Source organism: Apteryx mantelli, chromosome 14 (genome assembly GCF_036417845.1).
Source record: "Apteryx mantelli isolate bAptMan1 chromosome 14, bAptMan1.hap1, whole genome shotgun sequence".
NCBI lineage: Eukaryota > Metazoa > Chordata > Aves > Apterygiformes > Apterygidae > Apteryx > Apteryx mantelli.
The window spans coordinates 18,681,235-18,697,104 of NC_089991.1; the positions used below are offsets into that span (position 1 = coordinate 18,681,235).

Genomic DNA, 15,870 nt, shown 5'->3' on the forward strand with positions numbered 1-15,870 from the left:
AAGTAGTTTGAATCCTTTAGTTTCAAAGATTTAGTGCTATCTCATCCCTATGCTACACCCTTTGAAGAAAATCAAGGAATTTTCATGAATTATGTATTTAACTACTGGCCAAATTTGTGGCTTAGTTGTTGCCACACAATACTTTTTTTTTTTTTTTTTTTTTTTTTTGGAACGTGCATTGTCCTGTCTTGCACTTGGGACCAGATGGCTTTTTCAAGTTGCAAGGGGTTGTGCTGGCATCTAGAGGGGCTGTTAGTTGTTAGAAAGCTTTAATGGACTAGAACCACAGCAGTCAACATCACGTGCAGCCAAACATTGTAGTAACAATTAAGAGATTCTCAAGGAAAGGCTAAAATTAAAAGTTACACTAAATATTAAATTAACAAAACTCAAAAAGGGAGAGTAGTGTTTGAATATACATATATATGAAAGACAATTTATCATTACTGGACAGGACTAGCCTACTGTAGTCAAAATAATGTAACAGTTCTCTTAAAAACTGTTAAAACTTAAGCGATAGAATACATGGTATTATTCACTACATAAACTGAGTATCTATATGAAACAGGCCTCACTGGAGTATTTTCTTCAGCCCTTAACTGTTTCAAGAAGCTTGACTCTATATGGAAATGTATGTACTGGAGATCTTACAACATTCCTTTCCAACAAGAACAACTTTTTGGACTAAAAGTTTCAAATTCCCCTGCCCTCACCATAATTTTATACTGACTGTATACTTGAATTGTGGGAACAGCAAAGAGAGAATTCAAATAAATAAATAAATAAAATGATCTTTCCTGACCATATCTGGTTATGTCATTTACAGAAAATGACTAACATTTCTCTAAATTACTGGTGCTTAAGGAGTGTAAGAAAAATACACTGCAATGAAATCTTCTAGAGTAGCTGGTGTGCAGTATTGACAGATAAGTGAAGTATGTGAGCCATATCTTGGGAACATTTATTTTGGCTGTTTAAGCCAAGAGTAGCACATAAAGCTAAATCAAAAGCAATATAAAATTAATGAGTTTCTCTTTCCTCCCAGGAGTTGATAAAGGTGTGCCATCTGCTTGAGCTGAGAAGTGACTCCGTAAGATATAGCATGCACATCTCCCCCACATCGATTTACTGAAGCACACTAACCACACTCAAGCCACCAATATCTACTGCTAAGTTCTTGCTGTTGTTTTTTGTCCTGTGTGATTCTGAGTGCAAGTGGAGGCAAGAACCACACAGCTAAGTAATTCACCATTTGCATGTTGTATAGCAGTTTTCATCATGTCTCATAGAGAAAATTCGTATCTGTCATTTTATCCTGTTAGCATGTTTCTCAGGGAAGTTACTGATTATGCCTGAGTTTTTGTTAAACAATTCTTACAGGAAACAGGGATTGCTTCCCGGTGACCTGACCGCAATCCTTTCTGGTCGAATACCCAACAGGAGGTTCTTAGTGGGGTGGGGTGGCTGGAAGACTTAAATCCCTCTGCTCTGGACATGAAAAGCAGTGGGACCCTCTGAAATGTCTCAGCCTCTCTCCGATAAAAGGGCAGCTCAATCCTAACACCACAGATATAGGCAGCTACTTCAAGTAAGAAGCAGCATGAGATTTGAAAAAGATGATAAGCAGCTTAACCTCTTGCAACAGATGAAAATCAGAAAACACCCAGTATTGGAACAGCTTGACAAAGTCCTCCGGATCCCATTTCCAACTGTGGCAATATGCAGATGCCTAGAGAAGCATAAATAAACAGCAAGCACATATGATAATCCTCCTACCAGCTTCACCAGCTTCCACCCTTTTTCAGCTAGACTTCTGAACGGATGAGGACTTTACATATCTAGTGGTCCTCAATGGATATCTCTTTCATTAACATACCCCACCTTTCAATGACCACCTGTGACCAACATGCTTCAACATTTTCAAATGTTTTTTCCCTGGTGCGTTATTTTATATTTATCTACTTTGAATTGCATCTACTATTTTATTGTCCAGTCACTCAGTCTCATAAGGTCCTTCCACAATTCCTCAGAGTGGTCACTTGGATGAAAACTGCACAGGAATCAAACAGGCTTTCGGAAGGCTGTGTAAGGGTGAGAGTGATAAAGGCCTCAGTCTCAGCCACTCTGCTAACAGAGGCAATCTTTATCACAAGAGTTATTTACAGATAACTCACAATGAACGAGCGGACTCATACCCATATGGCTTGCGCTTTAAAAAGGAAGGGAAAAGGCTAAGGTCTTGCTCTCAGTTTGGCCAGCCAAATGAGTCAAGCCAGTTCCAAAAGTTCTGCCTCACTGGAAGTAATACCTGGGGCTAGGAGCACTGACAAAATGGATCCACCAGTAACAGGAAAGATGTCAGAGAGAGTTCCAAGATTATATTTAAAGAATTATATTTAAAGATTATATTTAAAGAAGCGACCACAAGCCCCAAGAATGAGTGATAAGCATCCCAGGTTTAAAGTTAAGGTGTTATCCAGCCCATGAGCACACAGGGACAACACACTCCTTTTAGAAGAAAGGAAATTCATTGGCAAAAACTGGCTATGATTTAGCTACACACACAAGACAGCAGAATAACTCTGTGGTGAGATACTGGCCGTGTGGAGAATGGCAAATTGCTCTCTTTTATGACAATATATGAAAAGATGGCATGTAGCATGCAGAGTAGCACTGCACAAGTCTGCATGGTGCAATAAACATGGTGGAATAAAGTGAAAGAAGAGGTAATGAAGGAGACCAGAAAAACCTGTAGTCACCCAACCCCAGAAAGGAAACCCAGGAGGGCAACTCTTGTGCAGATACCTACAGAACTGCATGATGCCACAGAAAGAAGCAACACATCACTATGATGGACTTAACACAGCTTCAACATAGGAACATATAGAGAATCTACCTTTTTCTTCAGATGAACGTTAGAAACCACAGGCTTTTGCTTGCCCTTTGCCAAACAGGAGGAACCAGTGTGCAAACAACCTCTCGTGATGTCACTCTGGGACAGCACTCCTCGGAGATTAAGAGAAAAGGTAGAGGCAGGGAGTATGATTTCCCATCGTCTGCAGAAAGAGCAAAGGCCTGCCTCCCAGAGTGCCCATGATGTTGGGAAGATTTAGGATTCCTCTAGCCTTCTGGTTCTGAGTCGCAGGCAGGATCAAATTGTGGCACAGTGGTTTTTTTATGACAGATTGACAAAGGAACCCATGAACTTCGAAAGCAGGTATTTGAGGACACTGCTGCCACTCTATTATCAAGGTCAGAAAATTAGCAGATGAAGTACTTATAATAATACGGTCCTCTCTTAAGCAGTAAAGGCAATACTTTATAACTACCCGAAGTGGAAGATTTGCACCTAAAACCAACATAATTCTTGAAGAAAGTAGTAAGGCAGTACCCATGCAAGTTAAACCAGGTAGTTGCTCCATATAAATTATTAATTTTTCAGTATATCTTTCAGAGAGATAGTCTGAAAGAAAAACCTTGGGCCAAACCCCAAAACTGAGCAGTAAGCAGGAAAACCAGGGACTCAAAAAAAAAAAAAAAGAAGAAGGTACTGCAACTCAGTAAAAAGAAAAAGCTACAGCATGTCTAAAGCAAACACAGAAATAGAAGCACTATGCAGTCAAGCGGGTGAGCACTCAGAGGAGGGAGCAGGTGTGCTCCATACTCCATGACCAGGCCAGAGTCACCCAGGAATGAGTCCAAGGAGGCCCCTTCAGATACTGTAGACAAAAACATTCTAGCTAATCACGTTGGACTAATCCCAATGTAAACGGTCGTACAGACACTCATTTGAAAGACTGTTCTTGAAAACATAAGGTTCAAGAGACTGCTTTTTCAGATGCCCATTATACCATTACAGGATTTCGCCACCCCCCCCCTTTTTTTTTTTTAAACGTCAGCCTCAGTCTTTATAAAATAGGGGCCAAAAGATTAACAAACATCTATCAATCATTACTTGAACTTGCGGTCATCAGTCAGCACAGACAAGGAGCATACCCCTAGCTCACAGATGAAGGCACCACAAAACCTACATTCTAGTTTTCCTTTAAATCTGGAGAAGAGAAGAACACCTGAAGATGTCACAACCTGAATTTTTTTCTCTTTTTTTCCACCCCCCTCTCCCAAATGCAATGACATGATAGCTTCAAGTTGCCTCAGCTGACTCCAACTTACCAGGCACCCCCTCCTTTGGGTGTAAGGCCAGGGCAAAGAGCTGTCTTGGCACCAGGGTACAGGCAGAAGGGTACTCTTTCTCACTCCTAAGGTACTACATGCTCCTGGGGAGCTTGGTAGCAGAGCTGGTACCAGTACTACACCAACTTATGTGTGGTAGCTTGAGAAGGAGCAGGGAAGCATGCAAATAATAAGATTGATTAAATATTAGAGCACAGCTTTAAATCCATTCTAGCGTTCCTTTGTTCTCCGGCATTTCCAGATCAAGCATGTTAGGATCACTGATTCCAAATTAGGTATATTATCCATAATTTTATAGGGAAATGGAAACAAAGCAATAAAGGTCTTTCCTGAAAGGTCACATTGAAAGTGTCTTATTTACAAATCCATATGGCTTCATAAATGAAGTGTAGTATATGCAGTTCCAGAAAAATATCTAAACTGCACACGCTGCAAACCTTGTATAAACACCATAGATCTGCCTATGCTGCCAAAGATTTGCAATAAGCTTTTGTTTACAGCAGCAAAGAGCTGTCCAATGCATTTATTATTTTGCCCACTACTCTGAAGCACTTAGCAATCTTTCCACTCAGCATGTTAATTATGGAAGATGCTTTTTGTTTTACATGATTTATTTAAAGCCTGTTCAATCTCAATTTATGAAATCCAGATTGTGAAGCATCTCAAAACAATTCACTCTTCTTCTTAGCACCTTTGGTCACTAATAGCAATTTTACAGTACATTATGCCAAATAAATATACTTTAATGCCTTAAGCATTTAGGAACCAGCTTACAAAGATTTAATATACAGTAGCAGCTCTGCAGTTAAAGGTCAAATACAATTTCCATTTTGAACTCTGTCTTAGCACACACAAAACCAAAAACATACACATACATGCCAGAGTTAAAATTTGGCTTTTAGCTGTTTTTTCCTCAAGAGCTAATTATTTTTCCCAACTCCGAAAAGATTTGATTTGGCCATGCTTATACAATTCCTCCCCTCCCCCCTTAAAAAACAAAACACATTTTTAGTGTTTTCAGATGTTCAGTTCTTTTATGCTAGCTGAAGAGCCTAATTTGAGTAGAAAGAACAAGCCATCAGCCAAAGTCCAGTCTTTTGAAGATAATACAGCTACGTGACAGTTTCTGGCAGTCGGCCGTGGAAAAGTCAGGATCACTTGGTGTCTTATATCCTGCCTCATTTTTCACATAAGTGTGTGACATCTGGCTCCGGAAGAAATTTCAATTCATCCGCTAGGCACATCAGTATGCCTCTTTCTTGTTTCTCTTTGCATATGAAATTTCATTATCATTTTATCTTAAAATCATATGTAGTGTTAACAGCAAAGCATACAGCTGAAATGCCAAAATGCAAAATGCATTTTTCTGGGTCAGTATAGGACTGTGTGTGTATGGGCATGTGCACACTACCTCAAACCACAGAAAACAAGACCAGAAAGGAGGATCAAAGTGAGGACTTCTACCGTTAAACATCAGGAATTAACTGGAGCAGGGGACTAGAAACAAGCAATTGCACCACTTTTGAAACATTCCCTCCGCCACCAGGCACAGGTGTTGCTCTACAACTGTTACACTGCTGCTGGCAAGGAGGGCACGCTATCAAAATTTACAGCTGGCACTTTCAAGTTTTAGCAAAATATATACCATAGCTTCTTAAACACTTACTGCACACACGCATACGTTGCCCTGCAAAGCCTTTCAGGGACAGCAGTTAGGCACAGGCTTTGGCAAGCGGCGCTCCGGAGCCAAAGGAAAGCCGAGAGCGAGAGAAGCAGCTACGGAGCCGAGCAGGAGACACGAAGGCAGCTGCGGCGCCGGAGCCGGGCGAGCGGCGCTGGCACGTCGGTCGGCTCTCCCAGCTTCGGGGCGACACCGCGCCGCGGCTCGGGGGCTGGCTGCCGGCTCCACAGCAGTGGGAACGGGTGGCGGCAGGCTGCATGCACTGGTCAAATCTCTTAATGTTGTATATTAATCGCTTGGCTTTTTATGGTCAGCTACCTCACAGCACATCTTTACGTTTTGGAGTAAAGTTACAGAAACTTCTTGGAATAAAAGCACTAGAAATATTTCCATTTTTCCATTGGACTGATCACCACTGGATATTCCCTTTAAACGTGATGGCGCAAGAGTTACTGATACTCAACAATTTTGAGTCTTGGGGCTCAACAGCTTAGGCAAAAAAAACCTCTGAATTTTGCTTAAATGCAATGGTTAAAATCCTGTTTATTCGGAAAGCTGAGTAAAAATACGCCAAAGTAAGAAGTGGCTTCTACCTTCCGCTTTATTTCACTTCTAAGCTTTCTATTGCCAATCCCTTTTATCGTACCGTGCATTAAGTGGTTCCTTCAACTGATATTTCCACACTTCCTCAAGCTAATATACAACTTGGACGGTATCCTGCCCCATATTTAAATAACGCCTTTAGAGGCTCCATTGGTATTGTAAGCATTAGCTTCCCACCAAAACAAAACCAAAAAGATAAACTTCAGAGGTTTTCAATGTTGTAAACAGAAATATCCAAGTAACTGGAGAGCCATCATTACAGTGTTTTTGGCTCCAATAGTTAGCAACTATATAGACATTTTATTTAAAATCTACTTAGACTGTTACAGAGGAAGATACCAAAGACAATGCATTTCACACAAAAAATTCTGCTCATTTACTTAGTTAACAATGATGGCTTTGCTTTGATATCCAGACAAGCAAAACTATATTAAGCTAAAATAACATTACGGTCCATGCCCTTTGAATCATTTCCACAGTGAGAAAAAATATATATACATATATGTGTGTGTATGTATGTGGGTTCATATATGTGTGTGTGTGTGTGTGTGTATATAAAATTTCCACTGTTATTTGAATAAAAGACCTTGATATATGGTATTTTGCCAGTAATGAAAACTGCTCCTGTTTTTAAAAGTTTGACCCAATGCAGCTGCTTTGTTAAAAAAAAAAAGTTAACGATGACTTTTGCATCCACTTTAATAGATCAAAAGCCAACATTATTCCAAAGTCTGAGCAATATAAGCAAATTTTTATTTGTTATTTGAAAGAAATTAAATGGAAAAAAGCCAGCCATCTTTTAATTCAACCATCATACTTTCTTCATTAACATTTTGCAATGTTTGACAATACTTAATAAAATAGCTTCAATATTACCTAAAATGTTGCAATTTAGCCTTTATAACTTATGCCAAACTTTCACGGTTCATTCTCCAAAGCCTACTGACTCATAGCAAAAAATCAGATTTATAGTTACATCCTAAAAATGATTTAAGCTAAAATACCAAGAAGTTGTGAGTTTCCAGGCCTCCCTTTCATACTACATTCATTTAGGAAATATTTTAATGACAGGCAGTCCTAAAAGAGAAGCAGAGATGCTGTATGTTTAACAGGCCAAGTTAAGAGTTCACACAGGGGAAAAAAAAGGGAGACTTTCAAACATCACATACTTGAGCAGATACTATTAACAGTATCGTATTTCCTAACTTCTGGGTTCACAAGATACATTAGCTTTGTTCCCTAACAGAGAAGTCCCTACAGAAAAACAACACATTAAGGAAACACTGAGTATTTATCATTGCTGGTTACTAACAGCTAGCCTTTCTGGAATTTTTTTTTCAAAACTCATTTCTTAGCTTAACTGAATCTATCTTTACTTAAGATGGAGATATGAGGAAAAAAAAATCCCCGTGTATAATGAGCTTAAAATTAAGAAATGGTATTTAGGGTACTATTCCTCAAAGATAAGCTATAACCTGAGCCAACTGTTTTCTAAAGCACCAGGCTAGGCTAAATCGCTCAGAAATTAAGCTGGTTATTATTTTTTACTGCCCAGAAACGTAAAACAAACAGAAGTCTTGACCTGAAAGGGATCTCTAACAAAATACAGGTATCAGGTAGAGGAAAAAAAAAAATTATAATCAGTATTTAAAACTCAGCCCCCTCAATTGCTGTAAAGGGAGTTTTATAATCCAAGACAGAAAATCTGAGTAAACTCATTAGAGACCAATGGGCTAGTTAAATGCAAATCAAATCTTGAGATCATCTGAAACAGTTTTAGTCCAAGTTACACTCAATACTCCAGATTTTTCTTGAGCAATCACTAGTGAGAACTTAACTCCTGAGGCACCTTTGATATTAGAAAATATCAAATCTAGGAACAAAAGCCTTGCAGATCAGTGATAATAATTTGTTATAAAAACAATTTTTACTTTTAACAAACGCACATTCCAAACCAGCATGGAATTTCTTTCTAGTCGCCTACCTATAAGAAAGGTTAATGCCCAAATTTTAGCATAACAAAAGTTCTGTTTTACTCCCATCATAAGCAGACAAAATCAACCAAGATTCACAACAACGAGCGCTGTTCTTCCCACTTGATGGCTGCTAAACAATGCACCCAACTAAAAGCAACCACTGGATTTGGCATTACTTGCATACTTTTGATACTAAAGTTCATTTGTCCTACTGCTACAGGGCCAGTAGTTTTGCAAGTCAGGTTTTGTATCAAGAGTCATCCTTAATAGTCAACTTTTTTTTTTTTTTAATTGCTAGTAAAAGCAGGAGAAACCTGCAGATTTGTTTTCTGCACCAAGTCTAGGACCATACCCTGGAATCCACTGATAGCAGTGCCATTATGCAAGTGTAAATCAAATGGAGCTAACTAGAAGATAAAATCCAAAGGCCACTTGAAAAATACTTTGGTTCTCAAACAGAGGATACAACCACAACTTTTATTAGCATTGATCAGACTTTTTTTTTTTTTTTTTAAATAAACAAAGCCTCTTCACCTGTTTCCCAGTCATAAAAGTCACCCAGATAACATCCTTCTGATAATGTCAGCCACACCAGAATCTTAACAGCATTTGTATTTTCTTGGCAAAGAATTGTACATTTTATTTCAAGTACGAACTATCAACATTAGTATATACTAAGTCAACTGTGCTTAAAAACAGTTTAATTTATGGCAGGTACCCAGTTCTATCTTTTTTATTAAAGGAAGCTCTTATTATATTTATGGAATATGATGAATAATCATTGAAACCAAGGCAGAAAAACTCTAGATTTTTTTTTATAGGAATATAAATAGAGATACTTACAGCCGCTCAAGTTGCTTTAGATCCTGAAATGCTCCACGTTCTATCACACTAATCTGATTTTCTTCCAAGTGTCTGCAATTCCAGAAATACGAGTTAATTTTAACACAACAGAATAAAATTTTTCCCACTTCTCTTCACATATGCTATACAGTGCTTTTCATAGAAACACCAGGAACAGTTATAATTAGAGATTTATAAAAGAAATCTGGACAGAACAGCACTGTTTTTCGTGGTCACCAACAGGAAACTGAGCTCTTCTAGAATTTCTTTCTTGATACCAACTGCCTCCTGACTGCCAAGATTTGGTAAACATTTTTGTTCCCATAGGTTCGTAACCATAGCCATTACACTTAGCCCAGCGCTGGTTTAGAGGTTACACTGTGAGCACTCCTATTTTACGTAATTTAATTACGGAGGGATGGCCGACCCCAACAGGCAGTAGCAGGAAACCAAGATGCAATCTATTTTTTGTCCAGCTTTGTGTTCTGCAAAGATTTTGGGCTTGCCCCAGAGTAAACCTCTTACCAATAATCCAAAGTTGTTCAATCTCCCCGGAAATGCAGCTGTGCCAACTACGCGTGACCACTGTATGCAGTCCTGCTGTAGGACAGAGTGTGAAAACCTCCAGGAAAACCCCCGGGTTTCCACAGGGCCTGACCCTGCTTTTCCTCACCCTCGGAAGCCGAGGCAAGGATCAAGTTACAGACAAGGGAGCCTGCTCCGATTTACCCGGAGCAGGAAACGACTCCTCGCTCTCACGGCAGAAACGCTCTACATACACACAGTGGAAGCCAAGGAGCAGACACCAGGAGCTCCATTAAAGCCAACCGTTTTGTCTCTCTGTGCTACCTTCAAGCACATAGCCAGAAGCACTCCGATAACTGCGCGGGCTAAATCTCTAGGCCCTCTGAATATTTTATGTGGCTTCACCTAAGTAACAGAAAGGAAGAACTTCACACGCAGTAAGTCTGGGCTCAGCCAAGACAACAAGTGAACAAGCACTTATCCACTCCTAACAGCAGCACCTTTCCGCACCCAACCCTACGAGCAGTCTCAGGAGAGTCATTCAATAACTCCGTGGAAGTTGTCAAGACAGACAAGAGTATCCACAACTAACTCAGGCTATATAAGGTGGGGGGGAGAAGAGAGAGCAAGAGCGAGACACGTGAACTGCAGAAGCGTGCTCCTAAAAGGAAGAGGAGAAGAAAAGCTGCTTAAAGAAGGAATAAAAAGATAAAAGGATAGGGATAAAAGAAAGATGTGCAAGGGAAGGGTCTGCATGCAGGCTGTCAGTTCGAGACCTGAGGCTTTCATACTCTTCTGCCAGTTTCTGGAGGACTCATTCATCTGGTCTCCTCCTCCTACTGCCTAAGACGACAGTGAGGCTACCTTCCCAGGAACTCGGGGACAGGCTTCCTGTGTGCTGCTCACTACACCCCCATCTCACACGCACACACACGCACACACGGAGGAGGGCAGAAAAATAGGGTGTTGGTAATGTAGAAGAGCCAGAATGACGAAGAGACTGTAAGAGAAAGCTAAGAAAAAAAGAAGAAAAACCTGAAGGACTTCTAGACACCCAAAAGCTAGTACATACCACTTATGACCAGAACATGGAAAAGGGAAATACATGACAATGAAGGAAAAAAAAAAAAAAGGGCTTTGGAAAGCCCTCACAGTCCCTTTTGTCAGAAACGTATACAATCCTCTAGCCTTTGCACAAAGCAGCCACCATAATCTTGGCTGTGGTCTGAGCTGCACAGCCTTTAGCTGCCGCTAGCGCATGCCTGCGGCCTTGTGCAGAGCCTGCAAACTCTTGGTGTCCTCAGTCCGTACGTTCCTGCAGGTTCAACAGGACTGCTGGTCTGCAGAGCTTATCAGCTCTAGGAAGACTTTGACGTGCTGCCTCAGCACACACTTATCCCTCTCCTCGGCCTGCTTTTTTCTGGTAGCCATCTCTGCCCGCACCCGCAGGTCCCTGCAGAACCCATTGCCGCAAGCTCGCACAGAAGGGGCCTTCAGGATAGTAGGACAAGCTCTTCTTGATTCAGGCAGCACTTGATTCAAGACAGTCAACCAACCAACCTAGAACCCAAGTATCCTTCAGAGTTTGAATGGCAGAGCTTTCTCAGCAACTAGCTAAAGCCTAAAATGGGCTCTTAAAACTTCCAGGTTAGTTCTATGCTAGTGTTCACAGTTGACCTTAAAGCTGGACCTACGTGTCATTTTTCTTTCTATGATGTGTGCTGTATCAGCACTATTGACATTGTTCTCCTTAATTTTTAAGTGGAGCTCTACCAGCCATGACATTAAATTCCTTGTACAGAAAACAAACATCATGCAGAAGCAGCAGGAATTGTGGAAAGGCAAGTAACTATCAAACCTAATAGATTAACCACATATTCTGGAAGCTGTGCTGCATTTCTAGGTAAGATTGCAAAATTTATCATTTAGATAGTTGTTTGACCTTCACTATCAGTATAGACAGAACATCATTCCACACCAACTAATCCGCAGCTTTGAGTTCAGATCTTTGCTTCAGATTCAAACTGTAATTGAAATAGTGTTTTACAGATGTACCTGATCTTTAACCAGAGATAAAAAAAATAAAATCTGCCAATCTTTAAATTCTTCCAATGGTCTATTCTGCTCACAGCTGAAAGCTTACATTTTATCAATGACTTGCCTAATTCGAACTTTTCCCCTTTAGCCTTTTTCCTTTCATATATCCACTTAAGAGAAGCATCTATCACTGCATTTTTGCTCCTCTCATCCTGATAGTAAGCTGATTAAGTCAATTACCAACTGATTTCATCATCAGTGACTAAATAGCTTAGACAAAATTTTACATTGTAGAGTGGTAAAAGCCCGAGTCCAAGCACACGCCACCTTATTCCAGCCAAACTTGATTTGCTCTCTAGTGCGTGCTTCAGTTGGAGATGGAGCGTTCTGCACCTTTAAGCACTGCGCTTTGCTTCACTGTTGAGCGGTGCGAGATGAATAAGAGGAAAAAATCCTGTAGGAAAATGTATGCTGGTGCTTTTCTCACCAATTCTGCTGACCAAGACAGTGCATTGAAACAGTTTTTCTTCTCTGTAATAATGCTTTCAAGCGTTTGTTATTTTGCTCATTTTAAACACTAATATTGCCTTGATGTCCTGCAGGCAATAATATCTACTGATTTAAATTGGAGTTATGCACATCCAAATAAAGATAATCTGAAATGAAGTTGTTATGCTCTTATGATCTAGTTTTCATGTAGACAAACATGAAATTCTGTTCTGCCTAATAATCATTTATGTAGTAGCCACACAAATATATTTTAACATTACAGCAAAGTTCCTTATTCTTCATATATTAGAAGACAAAACCAATATAAATTATGTATTTTCTAGCAGCTGTATTCTGGTTTTAGTCCCTTTGACTTCTATGTGGCAAATACCATATGCTATTCATAATGAAGGCTGAACAAACACATCATGTAAATCTGCAAGGAACACAGGAAAAAAAATCAAATTAAGTAAGATGGTAGTTGCAGATTTTGCTTCTTGTTAAGGCTATTTAGTATAAATGACTGCAGTGGCATCTGGCAATGTCTGATACTACAGTCAACAGTAGAAAACACAGTGAAACCAAAACAACTACTGACATGAATGATAGCATAATATCTGTAAACAGTATTTTAATAAAGACTTCCAAAATGGTATTGACAGTTGGGTAGGAGCCAAGGAAATCTAAATGACACCACAGCTAGAGATGAGAGAAACAACACAGGAAAGAAAGTCTTTCAGTGGATTTGAACCGTTTCCCTAGTACATGACAACTTGTTCCAAAAGTGTTAAGGTAGTAGCAAAAAAGACTTCTTTCATTGACAGTATCCAGGTCATTCATTAATTGAATCATCACTAAATTAACGTAACATTCCTTTCAACAGTTGCAGTTTTTAAGACTTACTTAAAAAGGTACTGAAAAGACAACATGAACTGCAGAAGGCAATCATAAGAAACGAGGGGGGAGCTGCAGAGGCTGTTTCTTAACTTTGGATGTAGCTACTCGTTTCAGAAAAGGAGGTCAATAGAGTGGTAAAACCAACCTGCCTCTGTCAGTGCTGGCACCAACTGAAGATTAGGTTTTAATTCCAAGATTTAGTGACTGGCGTAAAGCGCACAGTTTAGCAAAAAATAATTCTAGTGAGCTAGACGGCATACACAATGTGGTTACCACTATGTAAATGGCATTTGATAAACAGCAAATAGATATGAAATCTTAAAAACAAAATTTTTTTTGAACTTTACCCTTTAATTGCCTACTGTAAAAAAGAAAATACTTTCATATTTCAGGATAATTTTCAATAAAAAAAACTTAGCCAGTGCTTTTAAATATATATAGTGACACAGAGACACACACACAATCTCCCTGATGAGATACTCAGCAATACTTGTAAACTTGCATTGCTACAGCAACATGCAGTGCCCAAGCACAAGCCCAGTGAAGGCTGAAATCAACAGTAACCTTAGTTGAGAGATCAAGAAATACAGACAGCCTTAAAGCTTATCCTCAAATAATTCATTACATCAGAAACTATTTTGTTTGTCTTATCCAGCTGTTCTTTCTCATGTATACATACACATTTATATCTATATAGTTGAGTTATATCTAAAATTAATGCAATGAATTTTATTTCCAGAGAGCAAATACCAGACCCCCACAGTATTTTTGGCCGAAATATCAACATGTATGTTTGTTTCTTGATTTGAAAAGGAACTAAATTATTAGATGTAATTTAGGAAACCTGTTTGAGAAATTTCAGGGGGAAAATTAATTCCCATTAAACAGAAAGTGCCTCCGACTTTTCCTGGAAGGATGGAAACAACTTCTTCATTTTGTTCTTTTCTTCCTACTACCAGAAACAAATATAAAATCTAATTGCTTGATACTCAAATGGATTGAAGCTCAAATTAAATGCTGAGGTATTTCTCAGTGAATCCCAAAGATACCTTAATAACATATCTATTTAAATAATTCCGGTTATGAATCTCCCATCTCATTCAAAATTGAAAGAAAATATGCTGCAGTCATCCAGTTAAAATAGTAGTAATAATCAAGCTAATTTCAAAAATCAAATCTATTTCTTGTTCTTTTAACCCAAAATTGTTTTCCCTCAAAAATTTCTATGTATAATTATAATAGATACCTATTAAGTGGTCTTAACTTTCATCACTAATTTGATGGTTCCACTTGAGATTCATAGACGCTAAAGTATGAAATAAAAAAATGACAAGTTTGCTTTATTGATCTGATATTAGAATAAAATTTGGAAGAGTTAGGTTGGTCCCTGAGCATCAAAGGGGGAATTCAGAAGTACGGCTGAGCTCCTGACTGCAACTTCTAGATCAAGAGACAGCATCGCCTATAGTTTTTTTTTGTTTTTTTTTTTTTAAGTAGTTCATATTAGATTAAAAAATAATCCACAGTTTTCTTTTCATAAAAGTCCTACAGCTTTCAAATATTCTTAAATCAAATTATGTTTAAACTTCTGCAAAGTGCTGTTAATGGGACTGTACCTTAAGGTGGCCCAAATCTGAAGGACCTATTTGCTACTGTTTCAATATAATTGATTAAAGCCTAAGTGATTCTAAAGCAGACCAAATCTTTTAACACAGTATTTATTAAAAGCCAAACAAGAAACACAAACAATTAAACAGCTCTGAAACTACATTTGTTTAATACAGAACTAAAGTTTACTGTTTCATGCTGTACTGCTTCCCGGTTTAAAAAAAGATACTAGTAAACTGGATAATACGCAAATCAGTAGCATCTGATCTCTAGAATTAGAAATTCTTAGTAGTAGTAGCCTAAAACAGTCTTTTAAAGAAAGTCAAGTTTTATTTTATACTCACAAGACACGGAGATTCTTCAGTCCTGCAAAGTCCGTCTTCGTGATTCTTGTGATATTATTTTTTTCTAGATCACTGGAGAGAGAGAAAAAGAAAGAAAAACAACACAGAGCATTCAGGCAATATAACTGATACCAAGATTCAGTTAGGAGAAAGTAACTCCATCAGTGGAGCATTATCAACAGCTCAAATTGCACAAATCAATTTTTCAATTAAAATTTCAAAAAGCAGTTCAGCAGTCCTGATGGATTTTGCCTCTTCCCAATACCATGCTGCTCTCACACAAGAAGTTTCTTCCCTTCCTGTTTCTAGCATCAGTGCTCATTCTATGCTTCTTTCTCTCTCAAGACCCCAATTCCATAAAGGCTAAATATCTCAAGACCCAGATGGTGTCATAGAGCTGAACCTACAGCACTGCCTCAAAACAAAGATCAAGCTCTAGGGGCAGTCTAACCCCAAGCGAGTCTAGCCTGCAGCTAGAGAACTACTTACATTTGGGAGTGCAACTCTGATCCTACCCAAATGAGGAAAATTTGCAAAATTCAATAAGAGCTTTAGCTTTTTTCAAGCATTCTAATTGGGCAGCCTCTTGATTTTTTTTGGAAATCGTGGTTTTCAGAAACTACTGTTAATCACATTGACCTATTTCCCATGTATGCTCACCCTTCGCCAGTTC

General features: G+C 38.8%; 1 protein-coding gene across 4 annotated transcripts in view; it reads right to left on the bottom strand.

The window, feature by feature from the left end:
* Positions 1 to 15,870, bottom strand: part of SLIT3 (slit guidance ligand 3) — a 517,687-nt gene that overhangs the window by 475,812 nt on the left and 26,005 nt on the right. For all 4 annotated transcript variants that reach the window (XM_067304842.1, XM_067304843.1, XM_067304841.1 and 1 more), the window contains exons 2-3: positions 15,198 to 15,269; positions 9,298 to 9,369 (exon numbers count right to left, since the gene is read on the bottom strand). In XM_067304842.1, the coding sequence (XP_067160943.1) occupies positions 9,298 to 9,369; positions 15,198 to 15,269 (144 nt within the window). The remainder of the gene's footprint in view (positions 1 to 9,297; positions 9,370 to 15,197; positions 15,270 to 15,870) is intronic.